Source organism: Chelonia mydas, chromosome 3 (assembly GCF_015237465.2).
Source record: "Chelonia mydas isolate rCheMyd1 chromosome 3, rCheMyd1.pri.v2, whole genome shotgun sequence".
Classification (NCBI taxonomy): Eukaryota; Metazoa; Chordata; order Testudines; family Cheloniidae; genus Chelonia; species Chelonia mydas.
The window spans coordinates 151,576,207-151,597,053 of NC_057851.1; the positions used below are offsets into that span (position 1 = coordinate 151,576,207).

A 20,847-nucleotide genomic window follows, 5' to 3' on the forward strand; every position below is an offset into this window, starting at 1 on the left:
TTTCCAGCATTCTTGTTGCTTCCAGTGTAGGTGGGGAAGGAGAAAGGTAAAAGCATGATGCCACTGTCCCTTATTTTATACTCTTAGTCCATGTCCTTGGAAAGACACTAGCCCAGGCATGTCTGGTGGGCCTTGCTGAGTCACAGAGTTGAGCAATCCCCATTGTGTGGTGCTTCTGTTACAGAATTGTAAATCCCTTGTTTACAGCTCCCCTGTGGATTAATGGTCGTTCAGTGCCCGATTGGGTATGGATCACCTCCTTTGTTGTCAGTGGAGAACTAGCAATGGATGATTCCCAAACTTATAACATATTTCAGTAACAACCATACAGCAAAATTCCATAACTTCATACACACTAATGATATGCATAATTTGACAGAACAATGGGTTTCAGCAGTTCATGTTTCCTATGATATTTTATATGGCATGCTTTGTATGAAATATATCATAATTACATTACAGGGGTGAATATGGGTTCCAGGGTGCTGCTTTGAGGTACAGAGTGTCACAGTAGGTTTGGCAGAATTTACTTTTTTTATTCTGAGGGGATAAGATGGATGTTTATTTGTAAGCATCTTTTTAGATTGTTATTGATTTAAATGTTCAGTTATGCAAAATTATGGGTTTTAAGCTTTTTTTATTTTTATCTATTTAAATTTTCACGGTTGCAGGAAATTATTGGGGGGCTTAGACAATAATTATTTAAAAACAGTAGATATTGAGATTCAAAAAGTTCAGGTTTTATAACCATTAAAACACAAATTGTCAACATCGCATGTCAACATATGCAAAGTAAACATCCTTAAATCAAAGTGTAATAAGTTGTCAAGCAGTGTTTTCTTCCTTTGCCTATTTGTAGATTTCAGTTCTCCATAGCAATATTTTTCTGTCCCTCTGTTTGTGTATGGTGAAATTGACGAGATAAAAATCAGGCCCCCTGTATTCATTACAATCTCCCTCTCACACACCACTCCTTTATTTCACACACACACACACACACACACACACTATAATTTCTTTACTCTCTGTCTCTTTCTGCTCTGCTCCCACCTTGTCTGTTCATTACACTTTGCCTCTCTTTCTCTGAGCCCTTTGCTGCAGTCTCTCCACCCTGATAACTGTTCAAGCTGAAAGTTCAAACCCAGTGTTCAAGTGGGTTCAGAATAAGTTCACCCCCTCTTAGGTGGCACAACATTGTATGTGGAAGTGATGCCTTACCCCACCTTGTCCTTTATGGAGGGTCTGATACTGTGGGTTGCTGAGTACCCTCAACTCTCATTGAAATCAATGGGAGCTGGGGGTTACTCAACCCTGTACAGGATCAGGCCTTTGAACTGCAAACAGTGAGCTAAATTCTGCAATCACTGATGCTGGTGTAAATCTGAACTAACTCCACTGAAAGCACCACTGGTATAAAACCAGAGTAATAACTCCATTGGTTTCAGGGGAGCTAGTCTGGATTTACACCAGTGAATGTGAGAGCAGAGCTGGTCTCAAGCCTAGTAGGGCCAGGTCTTTGCCCGGTGTAAATCAGTGTAGCTGCACTGACTTCAGTGGAAGGACGTCAGTTTGCACAAGCTAAGGACTGAGCCTGTAAATGCAACATCTGAGTGACACTAAAGCCTTGATCCCAGCCCTTGTGCACAGTAAGGTTATCTGGGGAATATTCCCACACACTCTGTTGCACTAGCTCCTCCAGCGATAGCAAAGGTGGGAGCCTCACTAATGCGGACAAGGCCCCCAGGGCTGCTGGCCTTTTTAACACCAGGGGGTTAGACAACACAGCATTCCAAATGCCTCCCGCCAACACAGCCACAGCGTATTAGCAAAAGTGTCTGGCCACCCCTCCTCCCTCCAGAGTTTGCACGCAGCCATTTCCACGTGCTGTTCCCGCCTGTCGAGTATCTTTTAAAAAAATTATTATTATTAATAGATTTGTCATAAACATACTAAAATAGCCCAAACGCAGGAGCTGAGTTCAGCAAATTACTGCAGCTGAGTGTCAGTACAGAGAGACAGGAGAGCCATAGCACGCTCGGTGGAATAGTTAACAGGCACTGATTGCCTGGAAATCAGACTTCAGAGAACTGGCAGGAAAAGAAGAATTGTAAAAGAGCCAGCAAAATAAAGAAATAGACCACTGAACATGTGTGTGGGGGGCAGAGGAGGGGGGGAAATAGTGCAGTGTAGGGCTGCCTAACCTGGTAGGAGGGAAACATCAGTGGCGATAGTTCTGCTCTTAATTATACCAGCAAAATGTTGGAGTAACTTGACTGAAGTCAACGGAGTGGGTTGTATGCTCAGATCTGCCCCTTACTATCACTCCACCTGGGAACTGGCTGCAAGCCACCAGCAGAAAATTCCCCACCCTTGCTAGAGGGAGGACGGTCCAATGGTTAGAGCTCTAGCTGGAGACCTGGGTTCAAGTCCCTTCTCTGCCACAGACTCCTGGTGTGATCTTGGGCAAATCACTTGACCTCTCTGTGCCTCAGATCCCCCTCCGTTAAAATGGGGATACAGCACTGCTCTACTTCATGGGGGTGTTGTGAGGATCGATACATTGAAGATTGTGAAATGCTCAGATATTACAGTAACTAGTAATAGCCTTAAGCCTGGTGTGCCCTCCCTTCTACGAGTCGGGAGCATGTTGTGGGCAGCAGGGGCTAGGGAGGGGTAGGGGGTGGAGTGCCACATCAGTCTGGCTAGCCTCCATTGGAGTAGGGTCCATTAAGGATCCTGCATAAGTGCTAAAAATTAAAAGCAGCCTGGAAGCTGCTCTGAATGTTGGCTGCAGCTGGTCCTCAGTGTTAGGGAGACAGAACAGGGGAGAATCAGGCCCAACAGAGTTACACTGAAGTAAAACTGGAGGACATCAGAAGAAAGTTAGGTCTGAATCCCTGCTCACTGACACCAGTTTTCCCCTGGCGTAACTCTGTGGACATAAAAGGAATTACCTTTATCCTGAGGGAAGCGGGAGCAGATTCCAAGGTACCAAACCAGGGGGAAATAAAGAAAGATTAGGGGCCAGATTGCGTCCTGCTCTGGTGCTGGGGGAGGAAAGAGACACAGGCAAGAAGCACCCGCACCACAGGCTGGCTTATGCAAGAGCACACTGCAGTAGCATCTAACGTGAGAAGGGACAGCTTAACCCTTGCTCCATCTGTGAAACAAATCACTCAGAAAGGGGAGAGGAGAGGTGAGGCCATGAGCCCATCCCATCCCCTCCACACTAGCCCATGGAGAGAGGCCAGCACCTTGGAGAACATAATCAGTCTATGCCATGTTAATGGGTGATGATGACCAATGTAACCTCTGTCCCCAACCTACACCTCCACGTGCACCCATCAGCCCTGGAAGAGATTGTGGCACAGTTCCCCCAAGTACTGCCTCCTTCACCAGCTAACCCTAAAACAATGACAAGCAGCAAGCAAATCAAATCGATTATTAGACTGAACATACGTGACATAACCAAAAGCCATGGGATGCTCTCAGGACTGGTAATGTTTTCATGCTCAGTTGTTTGGGGAGGAGATTGTACCAGATCATGGAACGCCACAGGATTATGATGTCACACACTCCATACAGGTATGGGCACCACAGATGGAAACATTAACGTTAGAGGGAATTTTTCAACAAAAAACTTTTTTTTTTTTTTTGGCTGGAAAATACCAATTTGCCAAAGCCAAAGCTTGTCGCTAGAAAAGGTCAGTTTAGACAAATTTCCCCAACTTGAAAAAAAATGCGACCAAGAAATTTTCAGAAGGTCTCCTTGACATTTTTGAAATGAAAAAAATCCCGGTTTTCAACTTTTTGTTTAAAAATTAAGCTAATTATAGTACGAAAAAAGTTTAATAAAAAATGGTCAGAATCAAAACAAAATGTTTCAAAATTATCAATTAGCGGGACCACCCTGAATGCAATCTGAAGAACCATGAGGGTCAGGCTTCCAAAAAAGGCACCCGACCCTTAGGCCTGCATTAAAATGATCAGGATTTCACCACCCGTTTGGCAGTGACTTGCTCTGTGTATTTTTTTGAATGGGTGGGTGGAGGCAGTTGCACTGAGTCATGCATGAACATGTTACATGCCCCGAACGACATTGCCTGCTACACTCAGAGCAGATCACATTAAACTATGAAGATTTTATGTATATATTTTCAGCCATCATTGAAATGCGGCAGCTGTTCTGCAACAGCATCACTGTGCATCTGTTCAGGACAGTGCGTGAAGAAAACCTTATCCCACTGAAAGCACCCGAGGAACTTTAAAGAAGCACAATGCAGTCTGGCCAGAACAAGTCTACTCTTGCCAAATGTGCCCTAACATCACCTTATTTTTACCTCTTATGAAAGACAGCACTTTCAAGCAGCACAGCACCCCCCTTGCACCAATCCACAGCACTAGTAACTCACAGAACAGGGCGCCCCTACTGAATTACCCACATCAGTTCCTACAACACTTGAGCCTATCCTTGGGAGTTTCCCATCCAAGTCCCAAAACTGCTTAGCTAAAGACCTACATCACAGCCAAGGTGCTACAGGCCAGATTTTCCGTTCACCTGCACGAGTGTAAATCAGGAGAAATTCCTGAAAGTCAGCAGAGATACACTAGTCTAAACCCACTGTGCGTGATGAATCAGAATCATATGCCTGCAGGCCCTAAACGTTACCGCTCTGGAGTTCTTGGCTGCACTGCTAAAAACCTGCCCAGTAACAACCATCTGCCACTGGTATAAAGAGTTGTGCAACAAAGGATGAATGTAATAGAAGAGTAAGTTACTACCCAAGAGGCTGAGAGAAAATGCATTCACTTGCCAGCAAGGCCAAATTCACTATTCCTGACAGACATTTGCAACCTGAGTTGTATGAATTGGACAATAAGTTACCAAGACCACTGAATACACAGCAGACACCCCGCCCCCGCATTGTGATCATTTGCAGGAACAATTGGAAACAGAAACACTGAACACTTTAGCTTTTTGGTGTTACAGGGATTTCATCAGATACTCTATAAGGCACTCTTAAAAATGGAAAGCCAGCTTTTCTATTACTCAGATCTTCACTCAGCTTGCTTTCTTTTTTTGGTTCTTTTTCCTTTTGCTTTTTACACGTAAAAGTACTTGGTGATTTGCCCCTCTTTGAAGTACCTCTTCTTTATAGACATTTTTCTTTCTGAAATCAAATACAGGCAAATATATTGCAATAAAAAAAATAAAGACAAATCAAAATATTTTGGGTCAAATCCCAAGGTCTTTATTCATGCCTTCCACACAAAAACACCCATTGCTATCAAAGGGAAAGATCTCAGGATTTATCCTAGTGAATTTACCTACAGTCAGTTATGGAATAAGGGCTAGATTCTTTTCTGAGTTACTTTGAATTGACACCAATGTAGCTTCCTTGACTTCGTTGGGTTTAATCAAGAGTATGCTGGTGTAACCAAGCAGAATTTGACCCTAACTTTTCATCATAAGGATAGGTTTCATCTTTCTTTGTCACTTGCATTTTCCAGGGATTCTCTTCATTTAGTTCAGGACAGGAGTAAGTGTAGAATCAGGTCCATCAATGCCACCTGTAAATAATTATCAGTGCAAAATTAACACTGATGCAGGCAAAATGTGAATGCAGACAAGAGAGGCCAGTGTTTGCAGACCTGAGCCTACATCTTTTGCTGGTGTGTACTTTTGTCACCCCTTAATACTTGCTGGTTTATAAAAATGACTCCGGACCTTGATTTCTCTGTATTTACGAACCCTTAATTCTCTCCATGGCAACATAATGGGGCCTGTGGAAAAAAAAGCCCAACAACATAATAAAGTGCCAGAGGGGTTGGAGGTCATGGTTATTGAAATCAGACAGAGTGAGAGAGAAGAGACAATGCCCGTTAAAATGAACTGCTCCACCAATCCAAACTGACTAATTATGTAGGAGATGGAGAGAGACATTACACCAAGAATAACCATAATGAGCTTTGATTGCACTGCAGCTTCCGCATTTTGTTCTCTCAAATACCCACCAGCTCTTTGAAATTCAAGAGTTCTCTTATGTTAACATCCAAAGGTAAAAGCATCTGTAGAGCTATATATTTACTCACTGTGAGAGATGATTAGGAAATTATAAAAATGGCCAGGGGTTTGGGGGGAGGAAAGAGAGAGGAAAAAAATAGTCAGCACAAAGTGCTAATTATACAGTTTCAGAGTAACACCTGGCTTGTTTTTGCTCTTTTAATCAGAGTCATTTGAGCTATGGCACAGCCTCTATACAGGACCTACATACTGCCTAGGGACTGGATGCATGGCTTCACCACTCCTTTTTCTCAGCAACTGTAAACACCAGATTACGCGGAGAGGGGAGGTTGCAGACAGGGCCTGCTTCTACTTGTGAGTATTGGAAAATGAAAGACATGATAGCATACCCACTAATTAATTACCTAAATATTTGATCTGGAATGTGCAGTCCCCATATCAAGATTTTTGCCCAAGAGTGTTTTTTGGGTTGTCAGTAAGAGGTAAATAATTAAGCCTCCTGATTCCAACTCTGAAGACTCAGATTGCAGATTTAAAGAATAAATAACGACCACACAGTGGAGTAAAACCGCACGTCTCCCAACACAAGAATTTTGTGTTTGGATAGCATTCTCGACAGCATACCACAGTGGAGGTGACAGGCTAAGGTGGGGCAGTTGTGAAATCATTGGAAATCTGGCTCTCGAAATGAAAAAAAAGAGAGCAAAGTGAAACCTACGCATTTAAATAAAAGAGAAGAAGCTGGTATATGCAATGAGAAGAGATAGAGTCTAAGCCAGATGTTAGCAGTAGGAGGGATTAGATTCTTGGAAAAAGGTAAGATCCCACGTACCACAATTGGGACCTATGTTACAGCATCATTAAAACTCTGTTCAGACTGACACTATACATGGGACTGAGCCCTGTCCTGATTTGGCTACATCCTTGGATGTTGCAGTTCAGGGACAAGGTTATAATTCAGAGCCAAACCATCAGCTGGTGTAAGCGTATCTCCATTGAAGTCAGTGGAGCTGCATCAGTCTAGACCACTTGTTTAAGATCGTTTGGCTCACTCTTGGTCTAGCATGGTTAGTTCTCATTCAAGTTCTTCCACAGAAGTATGAGGTGCTGGTTTCCCTTGTCATCTGAGGTGCCCCTCTCTTAACAGCCCAGTAAGCCTCTTAAAAGCAACTCTCTTACAATTCGTTGACCCTGCTTAAAGAAGCAGCAAGTCTTCCTGAGGGGTGCAGTCTCCATCCCCTGTTGATAGATGAGTCATTACCTCTTCCCCTTGTTGGCTTGATGGCTTTGTTTACCTTTTATGTAAATGCCTCTGCCTGATGACCAGGTTGGTTAGACAAGCACACACATGATCCTTTCTGACCCAGACATGGTGATTCCCCAATCACCTTGTGAGCTTTGACAGTTCCGTTTACCGCATATGTAAATTGCAATTCCATTGTCACTGGTCACCCGCTTCATTTGTATTCGAGACCTGAGGAGACCTGTTTTCTACTTTGTTCAAATACAGACTTTAAAACATAATAGCAGAAGACATCTCTAATTCCACAGGCAGCCTTGTCACATATGTTTCACAATCGTATAATTGACCAGTGTGTTATTAGTTTTCAAATGATACCTCACAAGGCATATTTTGTACAACTATCATTGCAGTAGTGTGTAGGGTGTTAATAGTGGGGTGCTTAGGGTCACAGCCTCCCAGAACTGCTGGCTGGGACAGTGTCCATCAGCAGCTTTCCCAATGCAGACCTGTGTGTTAAAGGCATAACATGAATGGAATAACATTTCAACAATAACAATGAGGAGTCCTTGTGGCACCTTGGAGACTAACAAATTTATTTGGGCATAAGCTTTCATGGGCTAGAACCCACTTCATCAGATGCATGGAGTGGAAAATACAGTAGCAGGTATTATATATATATACATACACAGTACATGAAAAGATGGCAGTTGCCTTACCAAATGGGTGGTAAGGCAACTCCCATCTTTTCATGTACTGTGTATATATTGTGACAAAGTTCCTCCTCTGCCTTGGTGGGTCATGCACTTTTTGGCGGATTTGCTTGCCTCAGAGGTTCATGGCAGCCCTCAGTTTGGCCGCTTCTGCTAGAGGCTCAAACCTACCGTTCACTCAGCTAACCTCATCACTGGCCAGCATGGGGGAAACGGAGAACAATCCCTGCAGACTCTGTGTCCCACCTAGTGGGTCAGGGGCAGGCCAGATCCCTTTTACAAATTAGACCTTCCCTTCTGGTATTTCTCACAGACCAGGTCAACTCCTCCTGTGTTTGATCAGGAGTTGGGGGGATGGGGGGAACCCGGGCCCACCCTCCACACTGGGTTCCAGCCTAGGGTCCCGTAGATAGCAGCTGTCTACGTCTTCTGTATCAGCTGCGTGACAGCTACAGCTACAACTCCCTGGGCTACTTCCCCATGGCCTCCCCCCAGCACCTTCTTTATCTTCACCGCAGGATCTTCCTCTTGAAGCCTTATCACGCTTGTACTCCTCAGTCCTCCAGCAGCATGGCTTCTCACTCCCTGCTCCTTGCACGCCCCCACTAACTGATGGGAGGTCCTTTTTAAACTAGGCGTCCTGATTAGTCTGCCTGCCATAATTGATTCTAGTATGTTCTTAATTGGCTCCAGGTGTCTTAATTAGCTTGCCTGTCTTAATTGGTTCTAGCAGGCTCCTGATTGCTCTAGTGCAGCCCCTGCTCTGGTCACACAGGGAACAGAAAACTATTCATCCAGTGGCCAGTATATTTGCCTTCTACCAGACTCCTGCACCCCACTGGTCTGGGTCTGTCACAATATATATACCTGCTACTGTATTTTCCACTCCATGCATCTGATGAAGTGGGTTCTAGCCCACAAAAGCTTATGCCCAAATAAATTTGTTAGTCTCCAAGGTGCCACAAGGACTCCTTGTTGTTTTTGCTGATATAGACTAACATGGCTACCACTCAAACCATTTTCAACAATATTAGTTTGGACAAATTAAGACGACCCAAAGGAATAGCAACCCTCATGCTTCAAGACTTAAGCTGAGTGATCACCTATGGAGGTTAGGAAGAAAATTTCCCTAGTGATAAAATGCTGCATAAAAGACACTGAGATGGATACAGGCAGTGCTGAAATTTGTCCTTCAACATTGACATGAATGAGACTGAGGGAAATTCCTCAGCAATGGGTGGACAGCCCATCCATTGGCTGGAGAAAGCAGCCCAACTAAGAGCACGCTCTGGGAAGGTTAGGACAGGACAGAGCAGGGAGGTGGATGCAGAGATAATACCCCGCATGCCCCTCCTTTCCTTCCTCACTTCAGGCTCTGGAGTAGCCTGCTGCATCCCTGCCTCTTTTCTTGCTGCCCAGTTTGGCATCTGCCTCTCCTGCAGCTCTGAGGACAGTAATTCCCCAGCGAGCTTGGGTGCTTTGCCTACAGTATCATACATTGCAGTAATTCCTCACCTGGCAGGCTGCCAGTCACTGGCACTTCGCAATTCCTGTCCTACTGAGTTCTTACAAGAGTTTGGCTGATTCTAAAACTTCCCAGACTGCCCCAGCTATCTTTGGGATGAGACATAAAACAGAGGTCCTGATCACCTGGGTTCATTAAAGATGACATATGGCCCATTTTACAGGCATAGGCCCATCAACTCTGCTGTTCCGGTCAGATTCCAGTCTGGGAAATTCCATTGTGTCCCCCTAAAATCCCCCTTATTGTTTCAGGCGGATGTAGGATTTATCTTCAATTTTTTGTCTTGCAAGGTGCTGAGCAACCATTGACTTTGATGGATGCTTCTCAGGATCAAGCCCATAAAGCCCGGAATGCTCCACCCCAGAGGTTGCTGCACTTCAATGGGAGATGCAGGAGGTATTCCCACATGCTTGTTATATAGCTTGAAAAGCACCTTGGGATCCTCCTGGATAGACAGGGTTACATGATGATAAGATGTTACCAGTAATCACTGCTGAGCCTTTACGGTCGATCCAGGCCTTGTGGAGTCCAGCTCCTTCACTTCAGTATTGCTCTTTACCCTCCAATAACTGCTGTGCCACTGTGGATGTCATTCAGCTCTCCCTAGGGAGGAGCAGGGCAGCAAGGGCAGGAAAATAACATGGAGTTTTCTTTTTTAATTCAAGTTCATAGGAGGTAGAAGGAGAGATCAAAAAGAAAAGAATGTGGGAAAGGAAATAAAGGATGGCAAGCATGGCAGACAGCTGAAAAGGGGTTCAATTTCTTTTCCACTCTCTCTGTTTTCAGATATTTATACGGCCCCTCACCATAGTTTGTGAATGTCTCACAAGCTTTAATGTATTTATCCTCCTCACAACTGTCCTGTGAGGTAGGGCAGTGCTATGTTACAGTTGGGGAACTGAGGCACAGAGAGACTAAATGACTTGCCCAAGGTCAAACAGAAAATCTATGGCAAAGCCAGGAATTGAACCCAGGTCTCCTGACGCCCAGTGAAATATACCCTTAATGACAATGCCATCTTTCTTCCCATCTGCCACTGGTTTCTCCCTTCCCATCCTCCTCTTTTTTTTGTTTTGTTTTGTTTTCTGCTTTGGCCCTAAGAACCTACTTAGTCCCTGAGATGTTCACCTATACTAATGCTGGTACAATAATTCCCAGAGAATCATGCATTCAATCAATTTTGCCTTTTTTCCCCGTTGGCAAATAGTGGGGGAAACGGACCATGATTTTCTTGAACCGATTCATTATTCAACATGATCTTTTAATTTTTGCCAGTGACTAATTCTTGGGATGCAGATTGGTCACAAATGGTGCACTGCAGATGTTCAAAGCGTGACATCCACACGTTGTGTCACACTGACTAGTGACGGAAGTCACACAATATTATTTCCATCCCCTGACTGAATCACTCATGCCACTGGGGATTGAGCAGGATGTGCAGATTTTACAATCCAATTCAAAGTTTGCTCACAGTGAGTATTAAATCTTCAAGCTAAAACCCCACTTTAGATGAGGATACAAAATAATAAGGATCTCAGATGTCTATGGAAAAGGCCACAAACACGGTCAAATTGACACGTACTTTTGAGTTCAAAGGATTATTAATGGTAAATTTCCCCCACTGTTTTCTCGTCTTCAGTACATACATGCAACGTGTTCCAATGGGCTGATGTGTCCAGTTAGGACACTACAGCCTATCCCCGCTCTTGTGAATTTTACAAGACACAATTTCTCTTTCCCATTCTTGTTCCTCATGTTGATGATGATGATGCCCATTGATTTGTTATGAAGACTCTTGGGAGTGGTCATTATCTTATTTCACTGCCAGGCAGCCAAACTCAGAGCCAAAGCTCTGCCCCCCAGCCAGACACAAAATATTATTAATTATTATTATATATATTACTATAGCACCTTGGAACCATAGTTAGAGACCAGGATCCCATTGTGCTAGGCACTGTACGGGGCTCAGGGATAACTTTGCAGGGAAGAAGGAACCCATGGTAGAGAGAAGATGAACAGTGAAACAAAGAGGCAATGCTGCCCAGTGATTAGAGCCTGAGTTCTCCCCAACTGCCATTCATTCTCTCTGTGACCTGGGACAAGTCAAACAAACAATCTCTTTCTGCCCCACTTTATCCCCATTTATAAAAGGAGGATAGATAGTGCGTACTAATTTCACAGTGCCAGTGAGAGGCTTAATTCAAAAAGATAGTGGATGGAGCACTCAGCTGGGACTCAAGACACCTGAGGTCTCTATTCCAGGCTCTACCATTGACCTGCTGGATGACCTTGGGCAAGTCAGGTCACCATTCTGTGCCTCAGTTTCCCCATCAGACAAATGGGAATAATGATACTTACCATCCTTTGCACTTTGAGATGTACTGATGAAAAGTGCTATACAAGAGCTAGGTATGACTATTAGTATTGTTGCACATAAAGTGCTCTGAGATCCTTCAACAGAAGCTGCTACAGAAGCAAGAAGTAGTATTAGGACAGATTTCATGTTGACTGTCACATGAGAAAATGATCCAAGAGGTTACCGATGTCATGGAACGGAGATCTGTAAGATTTAATTAAGCCAATCATTTGCTGAGTGAGGAAAAAACAGACCAGGGGGCCAGATAATTTGCCCTACAAAGGCTTAAGAGGAGACAAGATCTGAACAGGGTCCAAAGGCAGGCAGGAAATGGAGGTTTGTGCATGTTTGGAGCTGAGCCAAGGTGGGGCAGGAATTGAGTCACCAGTCCTCTTTCCTAACAAGAGCTGGAGCCGCCAGGGTCTGGCCTAGGCCTGGGCAGCCTGTTCAGGACTGAATCCAGACTTAGTCTGCTGAATCCAGCCTCAACATCACAAGCCACGTGAACGGACAGCACTGGCTCCAGGATCCCATCCCATGGGCATAGGAGGGATGAAAAAGCCAGTCATTTCCCAAGGACCAGCGCAGAAGAGCTCTGGGAACCCACCCCAAGGAAGTGGGAGAGTTTGGGGTTGGGTTTGCTTCACCTTTAATTTGTTTTATCTGTCCAAGTTTGTACAGCCCTGGTTTTGACCCAGTACAAATAGTAAAACTGACCATTCCAGGCCATTGCACTGTGGCTGGAAAGGAAATAACCTTGAAATGTCACCAAGGACCTGTGGATATCTTGTGGCAAGTAGATGCTGTAATTAGAACCAACTCTTGAGGTGCACATCACCAGATACAACATGTGAGTCAGATTGGACAGAGAGATGTGGAAGGGGAGGAGGAGCTACAAGGACAGAAGCCGTGAGTGAAATCACAATGGCTCAAGAGAGGAATCAAAGTAACCTAACCAAACCAAACCCCTCCATGAAGGAGCAAAAAAAAGGATGAATGAACGGGCTGTTAATGACATAGAAATCAGGGACAATCCCATGGGGAAAATATGATAGAGGAACAAGGAATAAGAGGGAGATCTACTTATTTTGCATTACTAATCCAACCATAATTATAATAAACCAACTGTACCTGGCTACATGTGTATGTACCCATCATCACAGCAGCTAGACATAATATGAGGAGTATATTGTGATCCTAACACTTTCACATGTCATCATCACTCCTAGAGTTTGTCTCCCAAGAGTAACACTTCTGCACCATTCTGCTACTCCATTACTGGGGAAAGCCACTTTGAAGTGAGGAGCTAAACAACAGACCTTAAAAGTGGTAAGAGGTTGGCTCATCTTGACCTAAGGTAGCAGGGAATTGCACAGTGCCTCCCCCTGGAGACCTCCTGTCATGCATGATTGTGTCAGGGAGGTGGTCTCAGAGAACTAAGCCCTTGCCCATTGTTGGATTTAAAGATAAGGGGCTGGATCTTGGATCAGTCCAAACTCAGGTCAGAAATGTTGAGATAAATGGGCCTACAAATTTACTCTAATTGAGAGCTCAGCTGTAAAAAAAAAAAATGAGATGTCACAATACCCTATAGTGACAAATGTTGATGGGGAAAGGTACGAAAAGGAGACAGACTAAATTAGTCTAAACAAAAGGGCCTACTGATAGGATTCAAGGAATATGTTAAAATCATACTTGGTAAAAACAGAACATGTGGAATCAGGAATTTATGAATCAAAATTGGTGTGTCAGATAGTAGGTCTAAGTGGTGGACAAAATAATGAGGGGATGGGCTATTCAACCCATCAATCCCTTTGTGTGTCCTTAAAGAAAGGGACTTTGGAGGAAAAATAAGGAAAGAACAAACAGAAGCTACTGAAGCAAGCGTCACCATCATGGCTTCCACCCCCACTGTCTCCTGGGATTTCAGACCTTCTTCATCCTAACCCTGAGGAATGACCTGACCAGAGTGGGCCAGAGATTGATGTACCCAGATGATATCACCACCCCTACCAACTCCAGCGGAATCCCAACCACCACCTGAGATGAAACGGGACTGGACATTAACAGTGCCAGCCCATCTCAACTAATTTCTTCTCTTCTGTCCCCAAGGACAGTTATTACCATCTTTGATACCCTCTAAGAGGCTATCAAACATGGGATTTTTTCCCCCTCCACAATTCTCTCCAGCTAAAGGGAAAGGTAACAGGAAATGTTGTTAAAATGAACATTTTTTCTTCTTTTCTGTATCTATAATAAAAGGTTTAAAAGATTTTAATGGGGCATTTGCCATGGTATTATAAGGGACCTAGGCATAGGCAGTCTGACCTAGAAGTCATAGCTGGGCTGCTGTCACTAAGCCCAGGGTGGTCATGAGGCAGTAGTCAGCATGGAGGGATCAGACTAATTGCTAGAGCTGGGATCAAAAGGCAAGATCCAGGGTCAGAGTCAGGCCAGGTCGGAGACTGGAGATCAGCAAGCAAGGTGAGATCTAGAGCCACCACAAACCAGAAGTCTGCATGGCTGCCCAGACAACTTCCTGGGGCACCCTCCAGGGTTAAATAGTGAGCCTGGGCCCATCAGATGGTCACAGGCTGCTGTCACTATGGTCCCTTTGAGCAGTTCTTCCTAATGCACTTAATCTCTGCAGTGCTCCTTGCATATGATTCTCTGAGGCCTCCAGATGGGGATGTGGGAACATCAGCTGTGCCAGGCTCCACAGACCCGGTGTTCTAGTCCAGCAGCTCCTTACCGGTACTAAGGATGCTGAGATCTCTGTATACCAAACCCTGAGCCTTGTTTAACGCTGTTTAACGTTGGACAGTGACTGGGTTATGCTAAAACCTTTGGCCTGTATTCCATCTAAATGAACTTAACAGGCGTCAGTACAGAGTGAAGAGACGGTGCTGTGTGTCTATTAGATCCACCCAGACAAAGGGAGGTGGTGACACAGTATGAGGTGAGACGTGAAGGAGCTGGGATGGGGAGTGATGCCATGAAGGAAAGCAGGAATTCAGTTGCAGAATGGTCAAACTCGCTACAAGCATGCATGTGTCTTCCCAAGAAAGGGTTCTGCTCTCAGACAAATGAAGCCATCAGGGGCTCAAAGGAGTGAAGGAGATGTCTAGCAAGCAAAGATGAATCTGGCCTTGGTCAGCAACCTGTGCCTGATGGCAAAGGGCTCTTTAATGTCCGTGGCTCTCACCAGTGCAGGCCTGAGGCCAGGTCCTTAGCTGGTGTAAATCGACCTAGCTGTCTAGACCTTAATGGAACTCCGCTGCTTTACAGCAGCTGGGGATGTGGTCTGAGTTGGAGTGGCCACAAAGAAACATTTGCGGGTGTATGTCATACTCTGTGGAAATTTCTCCATGTCACCAAGCCAGTACCATCAGTCACATTTGGCAGACTCGGCTCCTGAGAGGCCCAGGACTGTGATAGCAGGAGGGGCTGCAGGCCACGATGACCAAGTCACAGATCTATGAGAAGGAACTTTACGCAGCAACGGCCTGAACTGCATGCTCTATTGCTCCAGGCAGTGATATCAATCAATTCCCTGCCATTGCAGGGGTCTGAGGCATTGGTGCATTTCGATCCTTCCTGTTCTCTGCCTGGGTCACACAATAGTTTAGTCTCCTGTAATACTTTGGTCTAATTCCAGTTATTGGCTTAGGATGGGGGTGAGGGTGGATGGTGTTGACCTCCTGTGATATACCGGAGGTCAAACTAGAAGCTTTGGTGGTCCCTTCTGGCCTCAAACTTGATGAGTCTATACCCTTCCCTTACTTACATGTGTGTGAAATCTACCTGTCAAATGTTTATTATAGAAACAGGACTGAATGCATCTGACCATTGCTATGGGATAAGCCACCGGACAAGGTGCACAGATCTAACAGGACAGAAGGTGTGGATAGGTTACAAGAAATCTTTCCATTCCACAGCAAAGAGCTATGTAGATTCAAGACCCACACTGGAATTCAAAGCTGCTTTTAGAAACCTGCAATGAAAATGAAGCATACACTATATCCCCCTACAGTAAACCACAGCCAAGAACAAACCAACAAATGGAAGAATGGCCATGTGCCCAGACCTCTCCACAGCTCATTTAGAAGTGTTCAGAAACTGTCTTTGAAAATGCAGCCTCTTTGTGACCCATCAGAGCTTCTCAATTAACTCTCCTTGCTGGCATCACATGTGGCCTACAGGTGTCACTGGAGAAGCTCAAAAAATGAAACTAAAGCAGACCTCTGCAAAGCCACAGATATCCCTTGCTGGCTATGGCAAAACACAGCATGGATAGTCAAATGAATATAAAAACTGCCATCCCGAGATCCATCCAGATTGGTGACCTGCTTCCGACAGCAACCATTGTCAAATACTGCAAAGGAAGCCACAGCATAATGCACCTCCTTGTGCAAAACTGCTTTCCAGGGGTCAGATGTCATGCTATCCTCAGCTACTGATCATCTTAGGGCCTGAGTGAGTAGCCTTTGCAATTTTACCCTGGTAAGCATAGCAGAAAATGCTATTGTTATTCATGCAAACATCTAACCTTTTTTGAAATGTGAAGGAGTATCTGTCATACTGTGAGGAAAGTGGCACACATGTTTTTGGAGCAGGATCATAAAAACCATGCTGCACTCACATATTCCTTTGCATAAGTCTGTCTTACCTTCTGATAGTTCTTAACAGAGTGGACCTGGCTTCGTTGTGGAAGGTGATGATGATACTTGTTGATGGCAGATCCAGACGATAGTGCAAAGTAGTACATCTGAGGAGGTGGAAAAGATACAGGTATCACTAAAGTTCCGGAATGTAACATGGCAGCTTATTTAATAGACACAAACATTAAAGGCACAGTACAGAGGTAGACGGTACTCATTCAGAGTTCTCCTGGCACGACTAAAATAGTGGTATTCTGAGCTATTCTTTTCTGTTTGACCCAGAATCTATAGAATCCTACTGTGTGGGATAAGATGCCTGGGAATTCTACCATCCCCCTTTCATTCAGCTTTGTTTCCGGGTGTGGGTAAGCCTACTGTGACTAGCAATGGACATCCCGAAAGAGGTTCAGCTTATATAGACACAGTGTTTGAGGAACCCAAACAGACTTTTGATGTGCATTCCTGGCATAAATATTGTTACATCGCAACACAAACAGTATTAGGCACTGGGGCCAGCCCAGTCTTTCTCCTGAACTTTGGGGATTGGGACCCAGGGCATAAGATTCTTTCCCCATGTAGGTGGTCCCTTCCAGAAGGCTTGGGATAAGCTCCCAGATCTTGGGGCTCTTTTGACTGAGAAGTGATCACACCACACTGAAAACATTTGCTTATCCAGCCCTGAGTGTTGTATGAGTAAATGCATAAAGAAGATGTCTCAAATGCAGCTACGATACAATGGTCACACTTTCTGCTTCTCTAGCACCCTTCATCTAGGGAATCTAAAAGCACTTTACACACATTAATTACTTATCCTCACAATACTGTACAGCTGGTATTATTCCTCCTACTTTACAGAAGAGTCAATTGAGGCACAGAGAGGTTATGTGAATTGCCCAAGGCTACACAATGAAGTAGTGGCAGAGCAGCAATTAGAACCTAGGTATCCTGGGCCCCAGTCCTTTGCTCTAACCACTAGACAATACTCCTTTCTAGTTCAGATGCCCTCTTGGATCTACCAGCACTACATCCCAGTTCCTCTCCCTTCCCCAAGAAATGGAGAACAGAAAGCTCTTCCTTTTCCGAGTCACTCACCAATGCAAACATATACTTGCTTCAGTTTCTAACATGAGTGAGCCAAACCTACAAACAAGTACACACTATGTAGCATTTCACAGAACCAAACAGAGTTAAGGAAATTGGTATTTCAGTGCTGACTGGGGAGAAAACTGTGGTCAGCTGAAACTTTGGGTCCTCAAACTGTGGGGCATGCCCCCCTAGCCCGCACAGGGGGCGGGGATGGAGCACCACCCAGCCTCACCCTGCCTCCAGCTCTGCTCCGGCCCTGCCCACAGCCGCAGCCCTGGCTCTTGGCCCCGTCTCCAGCCTTGGTGGCTTCGCTCCCGGCTCCACCCTCAGCCCCCTTATCCCTGTCTGTGTTCCCCCACTCCCACCGGAGGGGCGGGTGCAGACAGGAGCAAGGGGGCACACAAGCCTGAAAAGTTTGGGGACCACTGGTCTAGTGGCTAGAACACTGGTCTGAAAATTAGGAGACTTGGGTTCTGTTCCTGCATCTGTCAAGGCCCACGGGCAAATCACTTCACCTCCCTGTACCACCCTTTATCTTGTCTATTTAGTTTGTAAGCAATCTGGGGCAGGGACTGCCTCTTTCTTGCTAATGTTTGCACAGCGCTCAGCACAATGGGACCTTGATTTCATACAGCTTGGGACTCTGGTGCTTCCATAATGTAACAAACAATTCAGGCCACTTCATTGTTCCCATATATGAGTCTCCCTTTGCTTCTTGCCCTTGTGTGGTAGAAATAACCTCATGCAGAAGTGGCACGTGAAGTTCTACATCAGTCTATAACAGTGATAGGCTGAATGGAGAGCAATCTCCCAATGTTCATGGTATGTAGGGACCCAGCTTCTGCAGCCCCCCGCACTGCACTGTGTTCACTCCTCTGGTGTTTCACGCAGCCTGCAGGAGCTTTGTAGTTAGATCCCCAAGACTTTGCCATGCATCACCATCAATGGGTTTCTCTGTGGAGCCTGAATACGAATCGGTCTCTTACAAGAGAAACCATTTTTAAAAGGCTCCTTTGACATATTTAATTGGATCATTCTCCTGTGTCCTACAATAATACACTCACACTCACAGTAGTTTTTCCTATTAGCTTATATGAGAACTAAAACTAAGACATGTCTCTGATCTGAACACTGCTTGCTTGTTACAGACTGTATAATTACTCTCTCCACGTAACTTATAAACAATTATCCCCTAACTGCTCCCAGATGTGTGTCCTTCCACCCATTTTGAACCTGGCACCAACAAGGAGTTCTGTGTATCAAACAAGGGATGCTATTTTTGGCAACGTAATGAAAGGGCGTGGAAAGCACTTGCAAAATACATCACCCGGACAGGGGGACAATTTAGGAGATGCGCAGATTTATTGATTCCACAGAGACGTGAGGCAGACTCCTTGTATTTGGGTGTCATACACCTTTAAAACTCCAGCTGCAGTTACGGTACAGCCACTTATGTACAGTATCTGATTAGCGAGCTGCCAATGTTTTCTTCAGGCTGGAAGTTGGTAGAACGGCCAAATCTCCAAATCCAAACACTTCCAGGCTCTGCAAGCTTGGGTCCTAGCTCTGGATAATGGGCTGAATCAAAACCCCCGGGCCTGATTCTCTACTGCCTTGCCTCTGGGGGGCCTGATTCATTATTCGCCTGCACCTATCAAATGGGTATAAAGTGCCATTGTTCTGACCTGGTTTTACACCCAGGTGTATATCACTGCACAAGCTGCAGGGCAGTGGAGACTTGGACCCGAGGTCCGAGTGCACCATTGCGCGGGTAAAGTTCCCTTCTGGCTCTGAATTCTGTGGCTCAGGACCAGCTATAGTAAGGCACCTTCAAATCATGCTTTGTATATCTGACACCGAGCAGAACAGCACCAGGTCTCCTCCCACCCCAATTTTGTACGTGGGTAGCTTCAGTGGTGTTATTTCTGATTTACACCAGTCTGAGCAAGAGGAGAAGCTGATGAATGGGGACATTTGTCAGTCGACTAAAAAGGAATGAAAAGTTCTAGCAAGGTTCTTCCACCCAGCCCCCATGTTTGTTTCCCAATGTAACAGCAGCTAAAGCCCCTGGTTCCTGAAGAGGCAGAGCACAGTTTAAGCTGTTGACTACAAGTGTTCTTTTGGCACTTGCTTGGGCGATAAAAACCACAGCTTGGAAAGGCATTAAATTCAACATGTCCAGGCTTATTCGGTGTGACAATTACATCTGGGGTAATTTCAATTTAATACCTCCCCGCAAGTGAAAATTGCAGCATGCCACCCTAAAATTGCTGTAATAATGAAAATAAACCCATTAAGAGCTGCCTGTGCTACCTCAGGCTGTCACTGGATAAATGCTTTCTGCTGCTTATGGTACCTCATCGGTCACCCAGTTGCCAAGAAGGGGAAAAAACCACAACATTTTTAGGAAACCAAGATTATTCCTTAAAAAACAAAAATTACTGCACTGCTTGTGTTTGCACTGCCATGTAGCTCACAGTCGATGAGCGCTGTGCATGCTCTGAAATCCTGCAACGAGGCAGGGAAGAAGGACTAGTAGAACTATTGCTTATGACAACCCCATGCGAGCTTGGCTGACCATAGCATGGGGTCTGTTCAGCCTCTGATGTGCATGAAAGCCCACAGCAGCAAGGCATGCCTGTGGATAGTGAGAATTAACAATCAGTTCTAACGACTTGCCATAGAGAGTTCTCCAGGGGATCCCAGGCTGTGCTGATTAGCTTCAGATCAAAATAACATTAAGATTTTGTATTGCCATCATGGCCTTCCTTCGCAAGATCGCAAAGACTCCACATGCAGTCAAAAAAGCTAACAGAAGGTTAGGAACCATTAGGAAAAGGATCGATAATAAGTCAGTAAATATCATAATGCCACTCTATAAATCCATGATACGCCGATACCTTAAATACTGCATGCAGTTCTGGTCATCCCATCTCAAAAAAGATATATTAGAGTTGGAAAAGATATAGAGAAAGGCAACAAAAAATGATTAGGGGCATGCAGAGGTGAAAGTAAGCCAGTACGGTCCAGTACGCCATACCAGCAAGAGCCAGTACACCACCGATCGTATCGGCTTCCCCAGCTCAGCAATTTAAATGGTCCAGGGCTTTAAAGGCCCCGCCTCTTCTGGTTGAGGCCACGCCCCCTGCTCAGGACTCCCGTGTACCAGTAAGTCCTTTAAGTTACTTTCACCCTGGAGGCATGGAACAGCTTCCAAATGAGGAGAGATTAAAACAAGTGG

The 20,847-nt window shown here is 45.0% G+C and overlaps 1 protein-coding gene across 4 annotated transcripts in view; it reads right to left on the reverse strand.

The window, feature by feature from the left end:
• Positions 1–20,847, reverse strand: part of GALNT14 (polypeptide N-acetylgalactosaminyltransferase 14) — a 190,182-nt gene that overhangs the window by 55,829 nt on the left and 113,506 nt on the right. For all 4 annotated transcript variants that reach the window (XM_037895598.2, XM_037895597.2, XM_043543547.1 and 1 more), the window contains one exon: positions 16,529–16,627. In XM_037895598.2, the coding sequence (XP_037751526.1) occupies positions 16,529–16,627 (99 nt within the window). The remainder of the gene's footprint in view (positions 1–16,528; positions 16,628–20,847) is intronic.